Genomic DNA, 14,634 nt, shown 5'->3' with positions numbered 1-14,634 from the left:
TGGAATGTACTCTTTGCTAAGCCCCAAACATCCTTGATTTGTTTTCAATAATGGGAGTAAGATATCACACAGAAGTAAATAAAATCAGCTAATGACCATTTTGTAAACTGAAAAAAGAACAAGTTGTCACTCACCAGCAGATTGTATCGGCTACACTTAGCTTCTCAAGGCACGCCAATACGATAAGTTTGTTGTAAACTGCGATACCTGCTGACTTTTTACAATATACAATTACCCTGTGAAACTGTGCATTCACATGGTTGTTACATAGGTATGATGCCTAAAGACTAATGCCATAGCTAGATGTGTAAAAGTCAGTAATCATTTCCTGTTAAGATGAGGACTATCAAATGAGTTTGGCAGAGTAAGGCTACTTCTGGAAATGAGTAAGGTTGTGGTTGCAATTATTAAACTTCCTTCAAACAAAATAAATGTAAGGGGAAACTTCAAAGTCTGATAAACCTTAGCAACATCTTGGACACACGTTGTTCCAAACAAATATTATACAAACTCTAGGCCCTATAAAGGGAAGAAAGCTAATTCTTAACCAAGTAAGTTTGGTGCTTTTTAATCAAAGAATCTATGTTCCCCAGACAACTTGGAGAGGTTACTCTTAAGCCATGAGAATGTTGGCATTGACTTGGTATACATGTATTGGTTCTTGTGAAATCTTGTGTGTTGACATTTGCAGATACTGTATCTGTGGTTTTATTTGCCAAGATTGTCAAATATCAGCTGTAGGCCGATGCTTTTTCTGTCACAACAATACAATGGTAGTGATTAGAATTATGTTTGATTTCTCCTTTTGAAAAACTCAACAGTGAAATGGCTTTTCTATAAATGTGTCACCTATTTTCTTACCTTACGTTGTTAGTGTTCTTGAGCAGTGTTTTGTAGCTGAACCTCTGACCTCCTGTGGGGAGGGGGATGGGGAACGATGCATTTCCCCCTCATGGATCAATAGCGCATTAAAGCACCGCTCTTTAATGATAGTGAACCTGCCGCCTCGGAACAATGAATGGCTGTAAGTAGTAAAGACAATTTCTATTAGACCAAAGGGGACTTTTAATCATGACACACATCTCAAGCACAAGCCAAACGCAACCAACAATGCTGCTCACCATTACTAAACCACCACAAACCAAGCATCCCCCACAGAATGATTAAAGATGATTTAATAATTCATAGTTGTTGTAAGCGCTGTTAGTGGATGGTGCGCTGTGCCGTTCTCCTTCACAGCTGCATGGGGCCTGCCAGTGACAGATGGCTCAGCCCGTGTGGAGAGTTTGGTGCCAGTATAGCCCAGTGGAGTGTTAGACATTTATGTTGTGTGTCTCTGTCTCCATCATTTCAGTATGTGAGCAGAAAATTAATCTTTAAAGGTCACCTATTATGCAAAATCCACTTTTCCATGTCATCTATACATACATACAGTGGGGCAAAAAAGTATTTAGTCAGCCACCAATTGTGCAAGTTCTCCCACTTAGAAAGATGAGAGGCCTGTAATTTTCATCCTAGGTATACCTCAACTATGAGACAAAATGAGAAAAAAAAATCCAGAAAATCGTCTTGTCTGATTTTTAAAGAATTTATTTGCAAATTATGGTGGAAAATAAGTATTTGGTCAATAACAAAAGTTCATCTCAATACTTTGTTATATACCCTTTGTTGGCAATGACAGAGGTCAAACGTTTTCTGTAAGTCTTCACAAGGTTTTCACACACTGTTGCTGGTAGTTTGGCCCATTCCTCCATGCAGATCTCCTCTAGAGCAGTGATGTTTTGGGGCTGTCGCTGGGCAACACAGACTTTCAACTCCCTCCAAAGATTTTCTATGGGGTTGAGATCTGGAGACTGGCTAGGCCACTCCAGGACCTTGAAATGCTTCTTACGAAGCCACTCCTTCGTTGCCCGGGCGGTGTGTTTGGGATCATTGTCATGCTGAAAGACCCAGCCACGTTTCATCTTCAATGCCCTTGCTGATGGAAGGAGGTTGTCACTCAAAATCTCACGATACATGGCCCCATTCATTCTTTCCTTTACACGGATCAGTCGGCCTGGTCCCTTTGCAGAAAAACAGCCCCAAAGCATGATGTTTCCACCCCCATGTTTCACAGTAGGTATGGTGTTCTTTGGATGCAACTCAGCATTCTTTCTCCTCCAAACACGTCTAGTTGAGTTTTTACTAAAAAGTTATATTTTAGTTTCATCTGACCATATGACATTCTCCCAATCCTCTTCTGGATCATCTAAATGCTCTCTAGCAAACTTCAGAAGGGCCTGGACATGTACTGGCTTAAGCAGGGGGACACGTCTGGCACTGCAGGATTTGAGTCCCTGGCAGCGTAGTGTGTTACTGATGGTAGCCTTTGTTACTTTGGTCCCAGCTCTCTGCAGGTCATTGACTAGGTCCCCCCGTGTGGTTCTGGGATTTTTGCTCACCGTTCTTGTGATCATTTTGACCCCACGGGGTGAGATCTTGCGTGGAGCTCCAGATCGAGGGAGATTATCAGTGGTCTTGTATGTCTTCCATTTTCTAATAATTGCTCCCACAGTTGATTTCTTCACACCAAGCTGCTTACCTATTGCAGATTCAGTCTTCCCAGCCTGGTGCAGGTCTACAATGTTGTTTCTGGTGTCCTTTGACAGCTCTTTGGTCTTGGCCATAGTGGAGTTTGGAGTGTGACTGTTTGAGGTTGTGGACAGGTGTCTTTTATACTGATAACGAGTTCAAACAGGTGCCATTAATACAGTTAACAAGTGGAGGACAGAGGAGGCTCTTAAAGAAGAAGTTACAGGTCTGTGAGAGCCAGAAATCTTGTTTCTTTGTAGTTGACCAAATACTTATTTTCCACCATCATTTGCAAATAAATTCTTTAAAAATCAGACAATGTGATTTTCTGGATTTCTTTTTTCTCATTTTGTCTTTCATAGTTGAGGTATACCTAGGATGAAAATTACAGGCCTCTCTCATCTTTTTAAGTGGGAGAACTTGCACAATTGGTGGTTGACTAAATACTTTTTTGCCCCGCTGTATGTGTCCCCTCTGTGTAAAGGGACTCTGAACGTTTCAGGAAAAAAATATTCCTTCTCTTGTCTGAAAATTAGCTGATCAGATTGTGGCCACTTTGTGATGTCACAATGTTTGTTTTGGGTTGTGTAACCATTAGTCAATAACCAACAAAGGTAACACTCGCCCACCTTATCACCTGAATCTCCTCCTAGAGCACCATTTTGTTTTTGAAACCAATCATCTCGCAGAGGGGTGTGAGGAGATGTAGTTTATTAGCATTCAAAGCTACAGACACAGGCCGTTTCTCAATGTCGAGTAAAGCTGCTCCAGAGCCACTATTTCAAGCATACTTCGTCATCGAGTGCCGCCGAAGGACTGTTCCAATGTCCAGCATACTTGGAATTCTACCGAGACTGACGTACTTCGTAGAGGAGAAATTTCGAGGCTGCACATGTGTAGACTCCGCGGTCTTAAAATCCCCACAATGCTTTGCGCACGGACCAATTTCCCCAAATCTGTGGCGGAAAATGTAAGGCGGGGCTTCTCATGTGATGCACACCTGCACACTTGCTCGCCTGTTCCACTCTTCGTTTTCCGAATGCCAGGAAGTATTCTTGCCTCGCATCTGAGGCAAGTGACTCGGAAGACATGTGCTACCAAGCAAGCATACCCGACATTGAGAAACACCCACAGAATCAGCACTTTTGAAACATGGCTGAAACAGAGGGTTATATGGCATGCTACAATGATCTGTTTGGTATTTAGAGCCAAACACTTGAGAGTATAGTAGGGGACCTTGAAAGTAAAAAGGACACAAACGACAGTGAAGCATGGGTATGGTTCCCTTTATCACAACTTTGGTGTTTAAAGACTGCTTTAATTTGTTGTGGATTCATATCTCCCTTATTAGCCCGTTATATCTCTCAGAAAACGTGGTCTGTTTCGTAAGTTATCCCTCCCCCGGTGCTCCTCTGCAGGATTTCCAGGCTAAGTTTGGAGATATTTCAGGCTCTCTGCATGGGCACCGTCCCCCTTTGTGTGTCCACCGGCCTGCTAAAGGGACAGCTTGCTGCTACCTGTTGGAAATCACAGCAACAGCAGGACATTGCAGACATTGTGTACAGTTTATCAAAGCCCTGCTGATCCTCGGTTTGTTGGGCCTGTGCGACACGGATCCACACTGTTCACTTGTATAGAAACAGCATCCAAGCAACAGATCTCAGTTTAATAGGATGCTTTCTAGTGTAGTTGTACATTCAGAAAAAGGAAAGAAAGTGTCCATTGTGTGGATCACCTACCGTAAATCAAACTATGTGTTTAATCTGTCAGTAGAGTTTGACTTCCTTGTAATAATTATCTCACAATGCACACAGACCTTTACACATTATGTTATTATTTAGAGAAATAAGAGATATTGCAGGGAGGTGACATTTTTATTTCATGTTAGGATGATAATATCACATCATTTGTCTGACTACAGCCACATCACTGTCTGCTAACCTGCATGCTGTCTATGCTGAGTTTTTAAAAGTATGATCGACAAACAAAGAAGACTTTAAACTAACTTTTTTAGAATTGAATATTTGTAATGTATTTGAAAGTATCCTTTTATGGAGATCATGTGATTCCCCTTACACAATAACTTATAATTTGATCCCATATGTGATATTTAATGAGTGGATTATGTGAAATCTTTACTATCATTAGCAAGCATCATCCTCAACAATTTTGAAAGCTGATAATAATTCTATATATATTTCTTGACCATTTTTTTCCAGCTATTTCCGCGCATTATGCTGATTTCCTATATCCTTTGTTCCTAACAGAGCTGCCAGAGAACTGGACGGACACCAAGGAGACCCTGCAGGATGGGATGGTGTTCAACGTAAAGTACCTGGGGATGACTCTGGTGGGCCAGCCCAAAGGAGAGGACATGGCCTCAGCTGCCATTCGCAGAATTGTTACCACGGTGAGCCACTATTCCCTTTTCTTAGTGTTTCATAATGGAAGTTATATCGGTACTTGAATCTTGAACAGTTACTTTGATTTTAATTGTAAGTGCTGGACGAAGTACAAATAATTGTTCTGATTGTGAAATGAGCAAGCCACGTTGCATATAATTCTGTAGGCAAGGTCAAGACCTTCAATAGCAACGTGTAATTTCAAGAGTGACATTTTGAAGAATTCAATTACAGCCATGCTTTTTATAGAATCTCTCCTGGGCATTTGGGAAATGACAGCCTACAACGGCAGTGCACATTTTCTGAACAATGTAAAGAGGAATACTTTTCATTTTAGTTCACGTTATTCTGATGATCTGGAAAAATATGATAAAGTTCCATATTTTCTTTGTGTATATAAAGAATAATGCATCCTACCTTGGGTACCATTACAGGCAGGTTTTAAGTAGAAGATGTGCTTTATGTCAGTAATATATCCCTCACTGCTCAGCAAATACAGTCTTATGGGCAGAAAACCAGTGTGGACTCACTATTCAATGTGGCCTTTAATGTTTGCATGTGGGAAAAAAAGTCCAAAAAGTTCTGTAAATTATAACTGTTTATGTAATATAATCTGTTATTCCCTTGGCATGTCGTTATATTTGGGTTCAGTTTTAAATCGAGGTCAATATTGATGCATGAAAATAGCTGTTAATCCAGGAGTTGCATATGTGCAGCGGTCACATTATTGATATGATGTTTATTATACAACACTGAGCCACACAGGGAAGGAAGTTTTATTTTTTACATCAGTTTTGAAAACTGCCTTATAACTACATTCAAACCAGTGAGTTTCTACATGTAGACATACAAACAATATATTTACATATTCGAAACGCAAACATAACATTTCCTTCTTTAGTTTGTCCTTCACGCGCACCTTTTCCCTGAGCGCTGCCAACAATAAGAAATGTCTAATCTGCTGAAAGGAAAGCCTGGCGCTGATTCATAAACCCCCCACTTCTCAATTAGAGACTGAACCGAAACCTAATGGCAGGATTAAGATTCAATTGATTTACACCGGGAGGACAGGAAAAGCAACTGAGTTGTCTCTTGTCTGTTCCCTTGGAAACCAATCAACTTGAATGGGATTACTGAATACATTTGTGACTTTTCCATTTGCTGCATGCTTCAGTCTGGCATGATAACACAAGACGGAGGGACCAAACGTATAGAAGAAGCTGAATGTGGCGTATCTCAAGCTGACAGATTGGTTTTTGCCTGGTGGCATGACACGAGTAACATGACAGAATATAACATGGTTGTTAACACTTCCTACATGGATGAGCTGCCACACTCAGCCACAGCACTTGTTCCCTCTCTGATATAAAGCCAGTTTTACATATTGTAAGGGCCGCGGGTTTCAGCAGAATGTGCTGTTCCTCATCATCATCTCCAGGGCATTTAGGCTCCTTCAGCGTTCCTGTTGTCCTTCAGAAGTCCTGGTTATTCTTTGAAGCAAAGATTCTTTTCATCATCCGCTTCTCCTCGGTGTCGGCCTTTATTTCACCTGCTGCAACAATAAAAGCGTTTTCCTGCAGGGAGAATGGAAAGTGATGAAATGATGTCTTTCTTTCACCCTCTGTATTCCTCCACAGTTATCTACTGATTCTCAACCTCATCGCACTTGAGTGTGAAACTAAACTGCTCTCATTTGTCAGCTAATTGCATGCTACGGAGGTCATTGTCATAGTCAACAGGCGCTCTCTCACAGACCACCAGCTCAGCACTCTGCTCCTATTTCCAGAAACTCCAGATGGAGCAGAGCGGCAGGGGGAGTGAGCGGCTGCCAGCCCGACCTGGAGTTGCATGTAGCCCTCGTTCTGGGCTTCACGATGCGGCTTTCCTCCCCCCCCCCCCAGTTCTGTCACTTTTTATAAATTCTCCACATTTCCGGGGCAACTCGCGCAGGCTGCCTAGTTTTGCTTGGCAGCCACTGTCGCATCTCAGGGGTTTTCGGTGTTTCATCAGAAGTACGTTCATGCTATATTTATGCCAGACAGCACCCTATTGATTTTTAATGTGAGTGTTAATGTGTTTTTTTATATTTCATATCCACAGGCCAGGGCCAGTGCCAAGAAGTTTCGGAAAGTAACTTTGACCATCTCTCCGAAAGGCATCATCATGACGGACACAGAGACCACAGACCTCATAGAAAATGTCTCCATATACAGGTACATCAAACGCCCCGCTCACTTTCCGGCGAACATAATGCATTAGAGAGAAGCGGAAAATTCGTTTTTTATGTCTTAAAGCTGCCGAGTTATATATTGCACAACAACAAATACATCCCGAGTTAAGATTTCTATACTTCCTCTACAGAAAAAGGACGGATAAAGAAACGATCTAATTCAGAAATCACAGTTTAACTATAAGCCTTCTGCCTGCCACTCGTCCACCGGCAGACCGACCGAAAGCAAAGCTGTCTGTCTGACGGCCTATTTGACACGATTTTCATATTTTTGGAGTAATTATAAAATGTATGACCAACAGAAATATTGTTTTCTGGCATCACTTTAACATTTTACCGGGAAAATCGTCAATTTGGTATGAGGGCGCAGCGCCCCTGTTACTCGGTTTAGACAAAACCCTGATATATATTATTATAATTGAGAGTCTCTTAAAGTCCCAATGATTACATATCTTAGTTTGTCATTATATGAAGCCATGTGCTGGTCAGTGAAAATGCTAGGGCTACTGGCTTCAAGCAAATAAATGAAAATATCATGCAAACCATTAAGAACTGCATGTAAAACTTTACATTTTCATATCTTATTACCTCCAGAGGTAAATGCCTGAAAAGCGTGGCTGAGCAATATGTTCTAAAACATCATCACTTAACAAGGGTTTATTATTCGTGCTGTGCCTAACAATGCTGTTAATCCTCCGAAACCTAAAAACAATATTAATAATAGTGTCTTCATCTGATTCTTGAAAATACTGATATGTTCTATGTAGGTCACTTTCCTCTCTGTCCATTGCTTGGGCTCCTTTGTGTAGGAATAAACCGAGCAGGTCTCTGCTCAAAGCGATTGTGAGTTTGATCAATTCAGCAGGAAACCAATAATGGGAGGCCAGGAGGGGGTCGCCGGGGGGACGTCTCATACTGTTTCTCTGTGTCAATGAAAGCTGACCTTTTTCAGCGCCACGCTAGGTTTCCCTCTACCGAATCAGTGAAAGGAGAGAGACAGTGTGTGTTCGTGTGTGTGTGTGTGGATTGTGTCGGTTTGGCTGGCTTCCTCTCTCTGGATAGCTCCTGTAATATAGATTGGGCCTCGTGTAATTGATCCTTACCGTCTAAATATCACATGGCTGGGCTGTGATTACAGAAGAGCTCTGATAACCGAGAAGCTGGTGTGTGATGGAGGATATATTTGATCAGTGTGTGTGTATGTGTGTGTGTGTGTGCCCCTTCCTGATCCACCTTATCAGCGGTAACAGACCACAGGCCAGGGGAATGAGCCTTGTCTTTGATCTGCCTCTCTTCTCTCCCTCCTTTCCTTCCCCCCCTTTCATTTATCTAGTAAAGCAATCTTACCTTTCTGCTCGTATGAACGTAAACAGAGCTCTGAACGCAGGAATACCCACGACTAATTGCCCACTTTGAAACTCGTGCCGCCAATACTCCGGCGTAATAATAGAGGATAGAAGGGGCCACATGCAGAGCTCGGGTAGACTGAGGATTGATTTATCCCCTTTTTATGAAACCCCACCCCCAATTCAACCTCTTCCCCCTCCTTTCTTATGTCTTATTTTAGTTGCACATAATCCATTTATTGGCCAAGACAGCAAGTGAAGGGTGAAGGGAAGAGGAGACGTGTCAGCCTGTTTATGTGCATAACAAATAATGGAGTTAAATACAAAAGGTGTGTGTGTGTGTGTGTGTGTCCACGCATGGATGTGTGTGTGTGTGTGTGTGTGTGTGTGTGTGTGTGTGTGTGTGTGTGTGTGTGTGTGTGTGTGTGTGTGTGTGTGTGTGTGTGTGTGTGTGTGTGTGTGTGTGTGTGTGTGTGTGTGTGTGTGTGTGTGTGTGTGTGTGTGTGTGTGTGTGTGTGTGTGTGTGTGTGTGTGTGTGTGTGTGTGTGTGTGTGTGTGTGTGTGTGTGTGTGTGTGTGTGTGTGTGTTTATATGCAGAGTTAATTGTGTATTTGCACTCACTGGAAGCAGGGCTGTTTCCCTCAGGCGAAGCTTAGCGGGGGATAGAAAACAGACAAGGAGGCATCGTGCCATAACATTGGAAAAAGGATCCTCGCAGCCATGACCCCCCCCCCCCCCCCCCACCTCATCCACCCACACGCATACCCTCACCAACCCACACACACAATGAAATATCATCCTGTATCAGTGGCAAATAAAGTTTTTTTAGATCCCAATATTGAATTCAGCAGCCTTCAAAGCCACTGGCAGCACATTTCACACTGCATTTAATTTGTAATATCAGACATTCAGATTATATTATCACCAGTTTGATCTTCCAACACGAGGTCTGCATTGTAGTGCTGCTGTAGGTCTAAATTCTCACAGGGAAGGAAAAAAACGACACTAAACATTTGGTTTGTTTTAAGAAAAACAGGGGTATTAAAATATACACTATGATGATATTTTATAAATGGCCTCTGGAGCTTAGATATACACAAAGAATGCTGATATTATAATCCAACATGTGCAGGCATTTTTGTTTATTGCCCCAGGAAAACCGTGTATAATGATGTTCAACATCCTATAAATGTTATGATATATAACAAAGTTAGACGCAAGAGCACGTACAGTACCAACTTGCTGAAACTGTTTTTTTTTACTCAGACAGCCGATCAGATTATAAATATAAAAAACAAGTGCCCTGTGTTTCTGAATACAAACTCCTTTTTGGCTTATTTGTGCAAAACTGTGGAAACCTGATCAAATGTTTCGGTTTTGACAACTGATTTAATCGTGCAGTTGTTGTTCTTTAGTCATAAATAATATTTTGAAATATATTACATCTCCCAGAGAGCATAACACTGCGAGGTGTAGAGCTCCCATGGGGACTCTGTTTCTGCTTCATATTCTGACAGGAGCTCTCAGAGAGAGACCAGCATATCAAGCAGCAAAACCCACGGGTCAGAGGAGCTGTACCTGACACTCCACCTGTTAATGAGGCACGCTCTTCTGACACATCCTCACATCTGGGAGATATGTCTGTCGGATCCCCCAATCAAAGTTTTCTATAACATCTGACGATTTCTTTTTCCCATTTTCGGTTTGTTTGAATCAGAGTTGTTCAGCATTTGGAAAGATGTGCCTGCTTTCCTGCAGCAAAAGCAAAATGCTGTTTTCCATGAATGCACTTATGTCGGGTATAAAGTTGAACAAAAGTAGCTCATTGTTGTGTTTACCGGCATACCTGCTTCATTCAATGTTTATAGAGAATTTGATGCTTTGATGTGTGGAGTTATATTCACGCTTTGTACTGTAAATATTTAAATATTTCGACTGATATTCCCTCACTAGCACCGGTGCTCCACACAGTGAGGAGATCAAAGGCATGCGGTCCACAGAGGCCCTTTGGAGATATGATTCTCACTGACAGCTCAGCTTCTGTTGTTCTAGCTTAGTGAAAAACTGTCAATTATTTTTTTTTCAAACTGAAGGCTTATTCTATGAATGTGATCCATTGTGTGGCAGTCATACATATTTCCCATTTGCCTCTTTTAATGTCTTAATAATGATGTAAGAAACCTCCCACTCCATAGAAGTGCACATACTGTCAATGGAGGAAGCTTGTGTGTCTTTGCCAAAGAGATAACATCTTAAATGTGTATTCACTCCAATGACAAATAACATTATTCACACATGGATGCTATGTTATAATGAAGATTCTTTTTTGTGTATTACCCATACAGTATTATATGATAATTCATAGTTGTGAAATTCTTGCTGTCGATAATAGATTCTTGCTGATAGTTATTTATCAGCCACTGTATATGCGCTGACCTATTTGCTCATTTTGTTTGTTTACTGCTGAAATCTCGTCTTGAAAACATGTTGTTGACAATGGACAACATTTCTAGTTGAAATGCGTTTATAGAAGTCTCTTCCGAAGCTTCTCTGTATCTCTATAGATACTGCAGTATGCGATAAGACAGAGGAGCGATGAGTTCAGGGCCCGGCTGTGTTTGCAGACTTTTTGTATCGTCAGGGTACAGTCCTGCTCTGACTGTCAACCTGTTTTAAGAAAATCTTTGAGGTGCCTTTTTTAATTGAAATGTGTAGAACATGTTTGGGTAGGGACTGTTTTAAGAAGAGGTGTGATACATTAAAACAGCAATTCAAATCAGTGGCAACATGAAAGGCCTTTTCACAATATTTGCCACGGCCAGGGTGGTTATTTTCTTTGTCTTGGTTTGATCGTTATTGAAGTCATAAAAAGAGTGAAATATTCTTGAACTCGGTGAAGGGTTAAAGCATGGGCAAAGGGAATGACCCATTATATTACGGAGCAGATCCGAAACATGGAGCGGACGTACACATTATGTTTCAGTATTGGAAAATGCTTTGGTGGGGGTCTACGCTCTCAGGGTGCCTTTTTAGTTTCTTCTATTTTATATAGTTTTCTAAAACCATTAAACATTCATTCGGTGTATGACAAGAACACTGCTTTACCATTACTCCACTCATTTAAGGACTATTGATAGTACTGTAATACTACAGGATGCATTATTCTGTTGTATCTAATGTATTACTTTATAATCAATCATTTATACAGTTATTCATATCATTAAAATACCAACCATATGAAAAGAGAGCACACAGGGATGGATGCATCTCTGTCAAGGCTTTCACAATTAAAGCCCACAATAATAAGTTCAGGTTGATCAAAACAGTCTAGGAATAAAGTATATATTATCTCATTAAGATGTTAACGAAGGTTATATTGAACACTTTGGTTACATCACACTTGTTTTCCAAACTAAAATAGGGCAACCCCTTTCAACTTTATCTCTACTCATTTTCCTGCAATTAATAAGGCTCAAATATAAGTTAAAGCACGGAGGGGGGAGCAGGGTGGGGGGTTAGATACAGAGCCGGGTGTCATGGGCATTGCAATGTGGGTCATGCATCAGTGGTGCAAGCCAGCAAACAATCTGAGGAGGGAGATCCGAGCGCTGGTGATTTCATGCTTGTTGTTGGATGGAATAAATTACTTTTATTTTTAGTGCCCCCGTTGAAGTGGTGCGGCAAACGAGTGGCTGCCAGCTGCAAATCCCCTTTGTTTACGCTTTACAACAAGTAACTGTCATGATGGCGAATCACATAGAGATCCACACACACCACTGAATCCTGTGGTGTAATCCCTCACTAATGAGGATGACATGCCGTCTAATTGAGATGGGATGATTTGATCTGGGCTATTCAGAGATGAATTATGTACACAAGTAGAATTCTATACCTGGGTAATGAGAGTGAAAGGACCAAGTCTGGCCCTTGTGCTGCTTATGTTTCAGATATTTGAATTGAGAAGAAGAATACAAGTGTAAGCAATAGTACTGAGTTCTTTGGGGTGGAAATCATACTTCTCTTTTTCAACATAGACAAACAGAAGAGCCAACAAGAAATAATACAGAACAAACATAGCATGACAGGAATACCATACTTAATGATAGACATAGTGGGAAAGAACATACAAAATAGTAATACAAATAAATAAATAAACGTAAAGGGTGCAGATGAGCCCAGACTGCCCTTGTGCTGCTTATAATAGAAGATGTGTGTTTAATTATAATGGCCAAGGTTGCTACGGCTCATTTACACCCCTGATTGAAAGCATCACATGACACACTCTGCTGGTTCAGGTAACAACCCCAGGAAGTCACACGCGGCGACTCAAAGTCGATTTCGCACTTCTATTAGCCTGCAACAAAAAAATACTGAGGAAACATATCCATCGGTTTTGCACCCGTCGCTTCAGTAAACCGAGGTGTGGGTGGGGGAGCGAAATGGCTTGCTGGGCTCTGTCTAGATTGGTTTTAGATAACTATCGAAAATAAATGGCCATGGCTGTCACATTATTTGCAGGTAATTGGATTTCTTCAAAAACAGATATTAGATCCAGAAGAGATTCAGTGTGACTGTGAGGGAATGAGATTTGAAGAGCAATATAGCCGCAGTGGAGATCAATCCGCATTTCAAGACTAGGGATTTATTACAGACAAAAGAAACTCTTATATTTCATCAGAAGTTGCAAAGTATTGTATTTCTGCATCTGATGTCATGCGGTTACACGTGCCTTTGTAGTATCAGGGATACTTTGCGCTTTGATTTGAGAGATTTCCATGTCTGGATTGGTATGGAAAATATTTGTATTTAAAGACTGTCCTTAGATTTAATTATTTCTTTCAACTTATATATATCAATATTCCAATTGCTTGTTTATAGACTATTCTCCACTATTTCTATTATATTCTATTTTGTTGTATTTACTTGCACTATTTTATCAGTTGTATTGTGTTGCACTGTGGGAGCAGCCCGTGACCTAAGATTTTCATTGACTACATAACTACACTGTAGCTATGTACGAATGATAATAAAAGCCTTGGATCTTTAAATACTGCATTTCTGTTAATAAAAGTATCATGCTGGAAGAGTGCTTATGGTATTCAGAGCAGAAAACCAGTCCTAACATCAAATATGGTCTGAAAATCCACTTCAAAGTCTGAAAAACTATGAAAGTATGAAATGGGAAATGTGTAGGAACCTTGTCGAGTGGCTGATGTTCTTTTATTCATGTTTTGTATGCAGAATTTATAATAAAAAGAGACCATGAGTCAGAGTCAATTTTCCGTCTGAGTCTTTCATGGAAAACCTTAAATGTACAAAACAAAAAATGTCAGTTGATTTTTGCATAATAACACACATTATCCGGACATATACTGTAAAGTGCTGAAAAGCCCAGTCGCAGCTTCAAGCCTCTCTCATGGTGGCACTGCTGCTCATTTGTCTCCTGCTCCTCTGTTCCCAGCTGTGGGACTCCAGCAGCATCATATTCAAAAGCAGCGTATCTCATCCTGCAATCAGTTTGCTTATGCATATGGAAAAAGGTTGAGAGCAAAAAGCAAAGTTATGGCCTGGACCGACATGCAGTGCAGCTCACCTTGATGTACGAGGAGGGATTAAGAGTGCGAGCTAGCAGATGATACACTGGTGTCCTTTGTTCTGCCTGTGTGTCCTGTGATTAAAAAGGATCTTTGTCTTGTTGTTTCCTTCATGTTATAAATTGGTTGCCGTTGGCTGCATTTGCTCATCTATCATCACGGATGCACTTATTTCAAGCGGGTTAATTGTGTTAGTGCATTTGAATAATGTTGTTTGTGTCTCTCTTTCTTGCAGAATCTCGTACTGCACAGCAGATAAAACTCAGGATAAAGTCTTTGCATATGTCTCTCAGAGTCAGTTCAACGAGACCCTGGAGTGCCATGCGTTTCTCTGCCAAAAGAAGAAGATAGTAAGTGTGCCACAGTTGTGAATTTGCTATAAATACCTGTTTGTATAAAGCTATGTTTAGCTTAATGTACAGAAAGCTCTTCGGCTTAAGCAGGTCTTCAAATCTGATTATTTAGGGAATTAGTTTATACAAGGTTCATTG

General features: G+C 40.9%; 1 protein-coding gene across 2 annotated transcripts in view; it reads left to right on the top strand.

Annotated features, from left to right (window-relative positions):
• The window catches only part of LOC307016912 (low density lipoprotein receptor adapter protein 1), a 43,357-nt gene that overhangs the window by 17,505 nt on the left and 11,218 nt on the right, over positions 1–14,634 (top strand). For both annotated transcript variants that reach the window (XM_079646285.1, XM_079646286.1), the window contains exons 2-4: positions 4,839–4,981; positions 7,074–7,186; positions 14,379–14,493. In XM_079646285.1, coding sequence (XP_079502411.1) covers positions 4,839–4,981; positions 7,074–7,186; positions 14,379–14,493 — 371 coding nt within the window. The remainder of the gene's footprint in view (positions 1–4,838; positions 4,982–7,073; positions 7,187–14,378; positions 14,494–14,634) is intronic.

The sequence above is a fragment of the Notothenia rossii genome (assembly GCF_949606895.1).
Source record: "Notothenia rossii genome assembly, chromosome: 8".
Classification (NCBI taxonomy): domain Eukaryota; kingdom Metazoa; phylum Chordata; class Actinopteri; order Perciformes; family Nototheniidae; genus Notothenia; species Notothenia rossii.
Note: the sequence above shows the minus strand (reverse complement) of the source record. Positions and strands in the feature narration are given on the sequence as shown.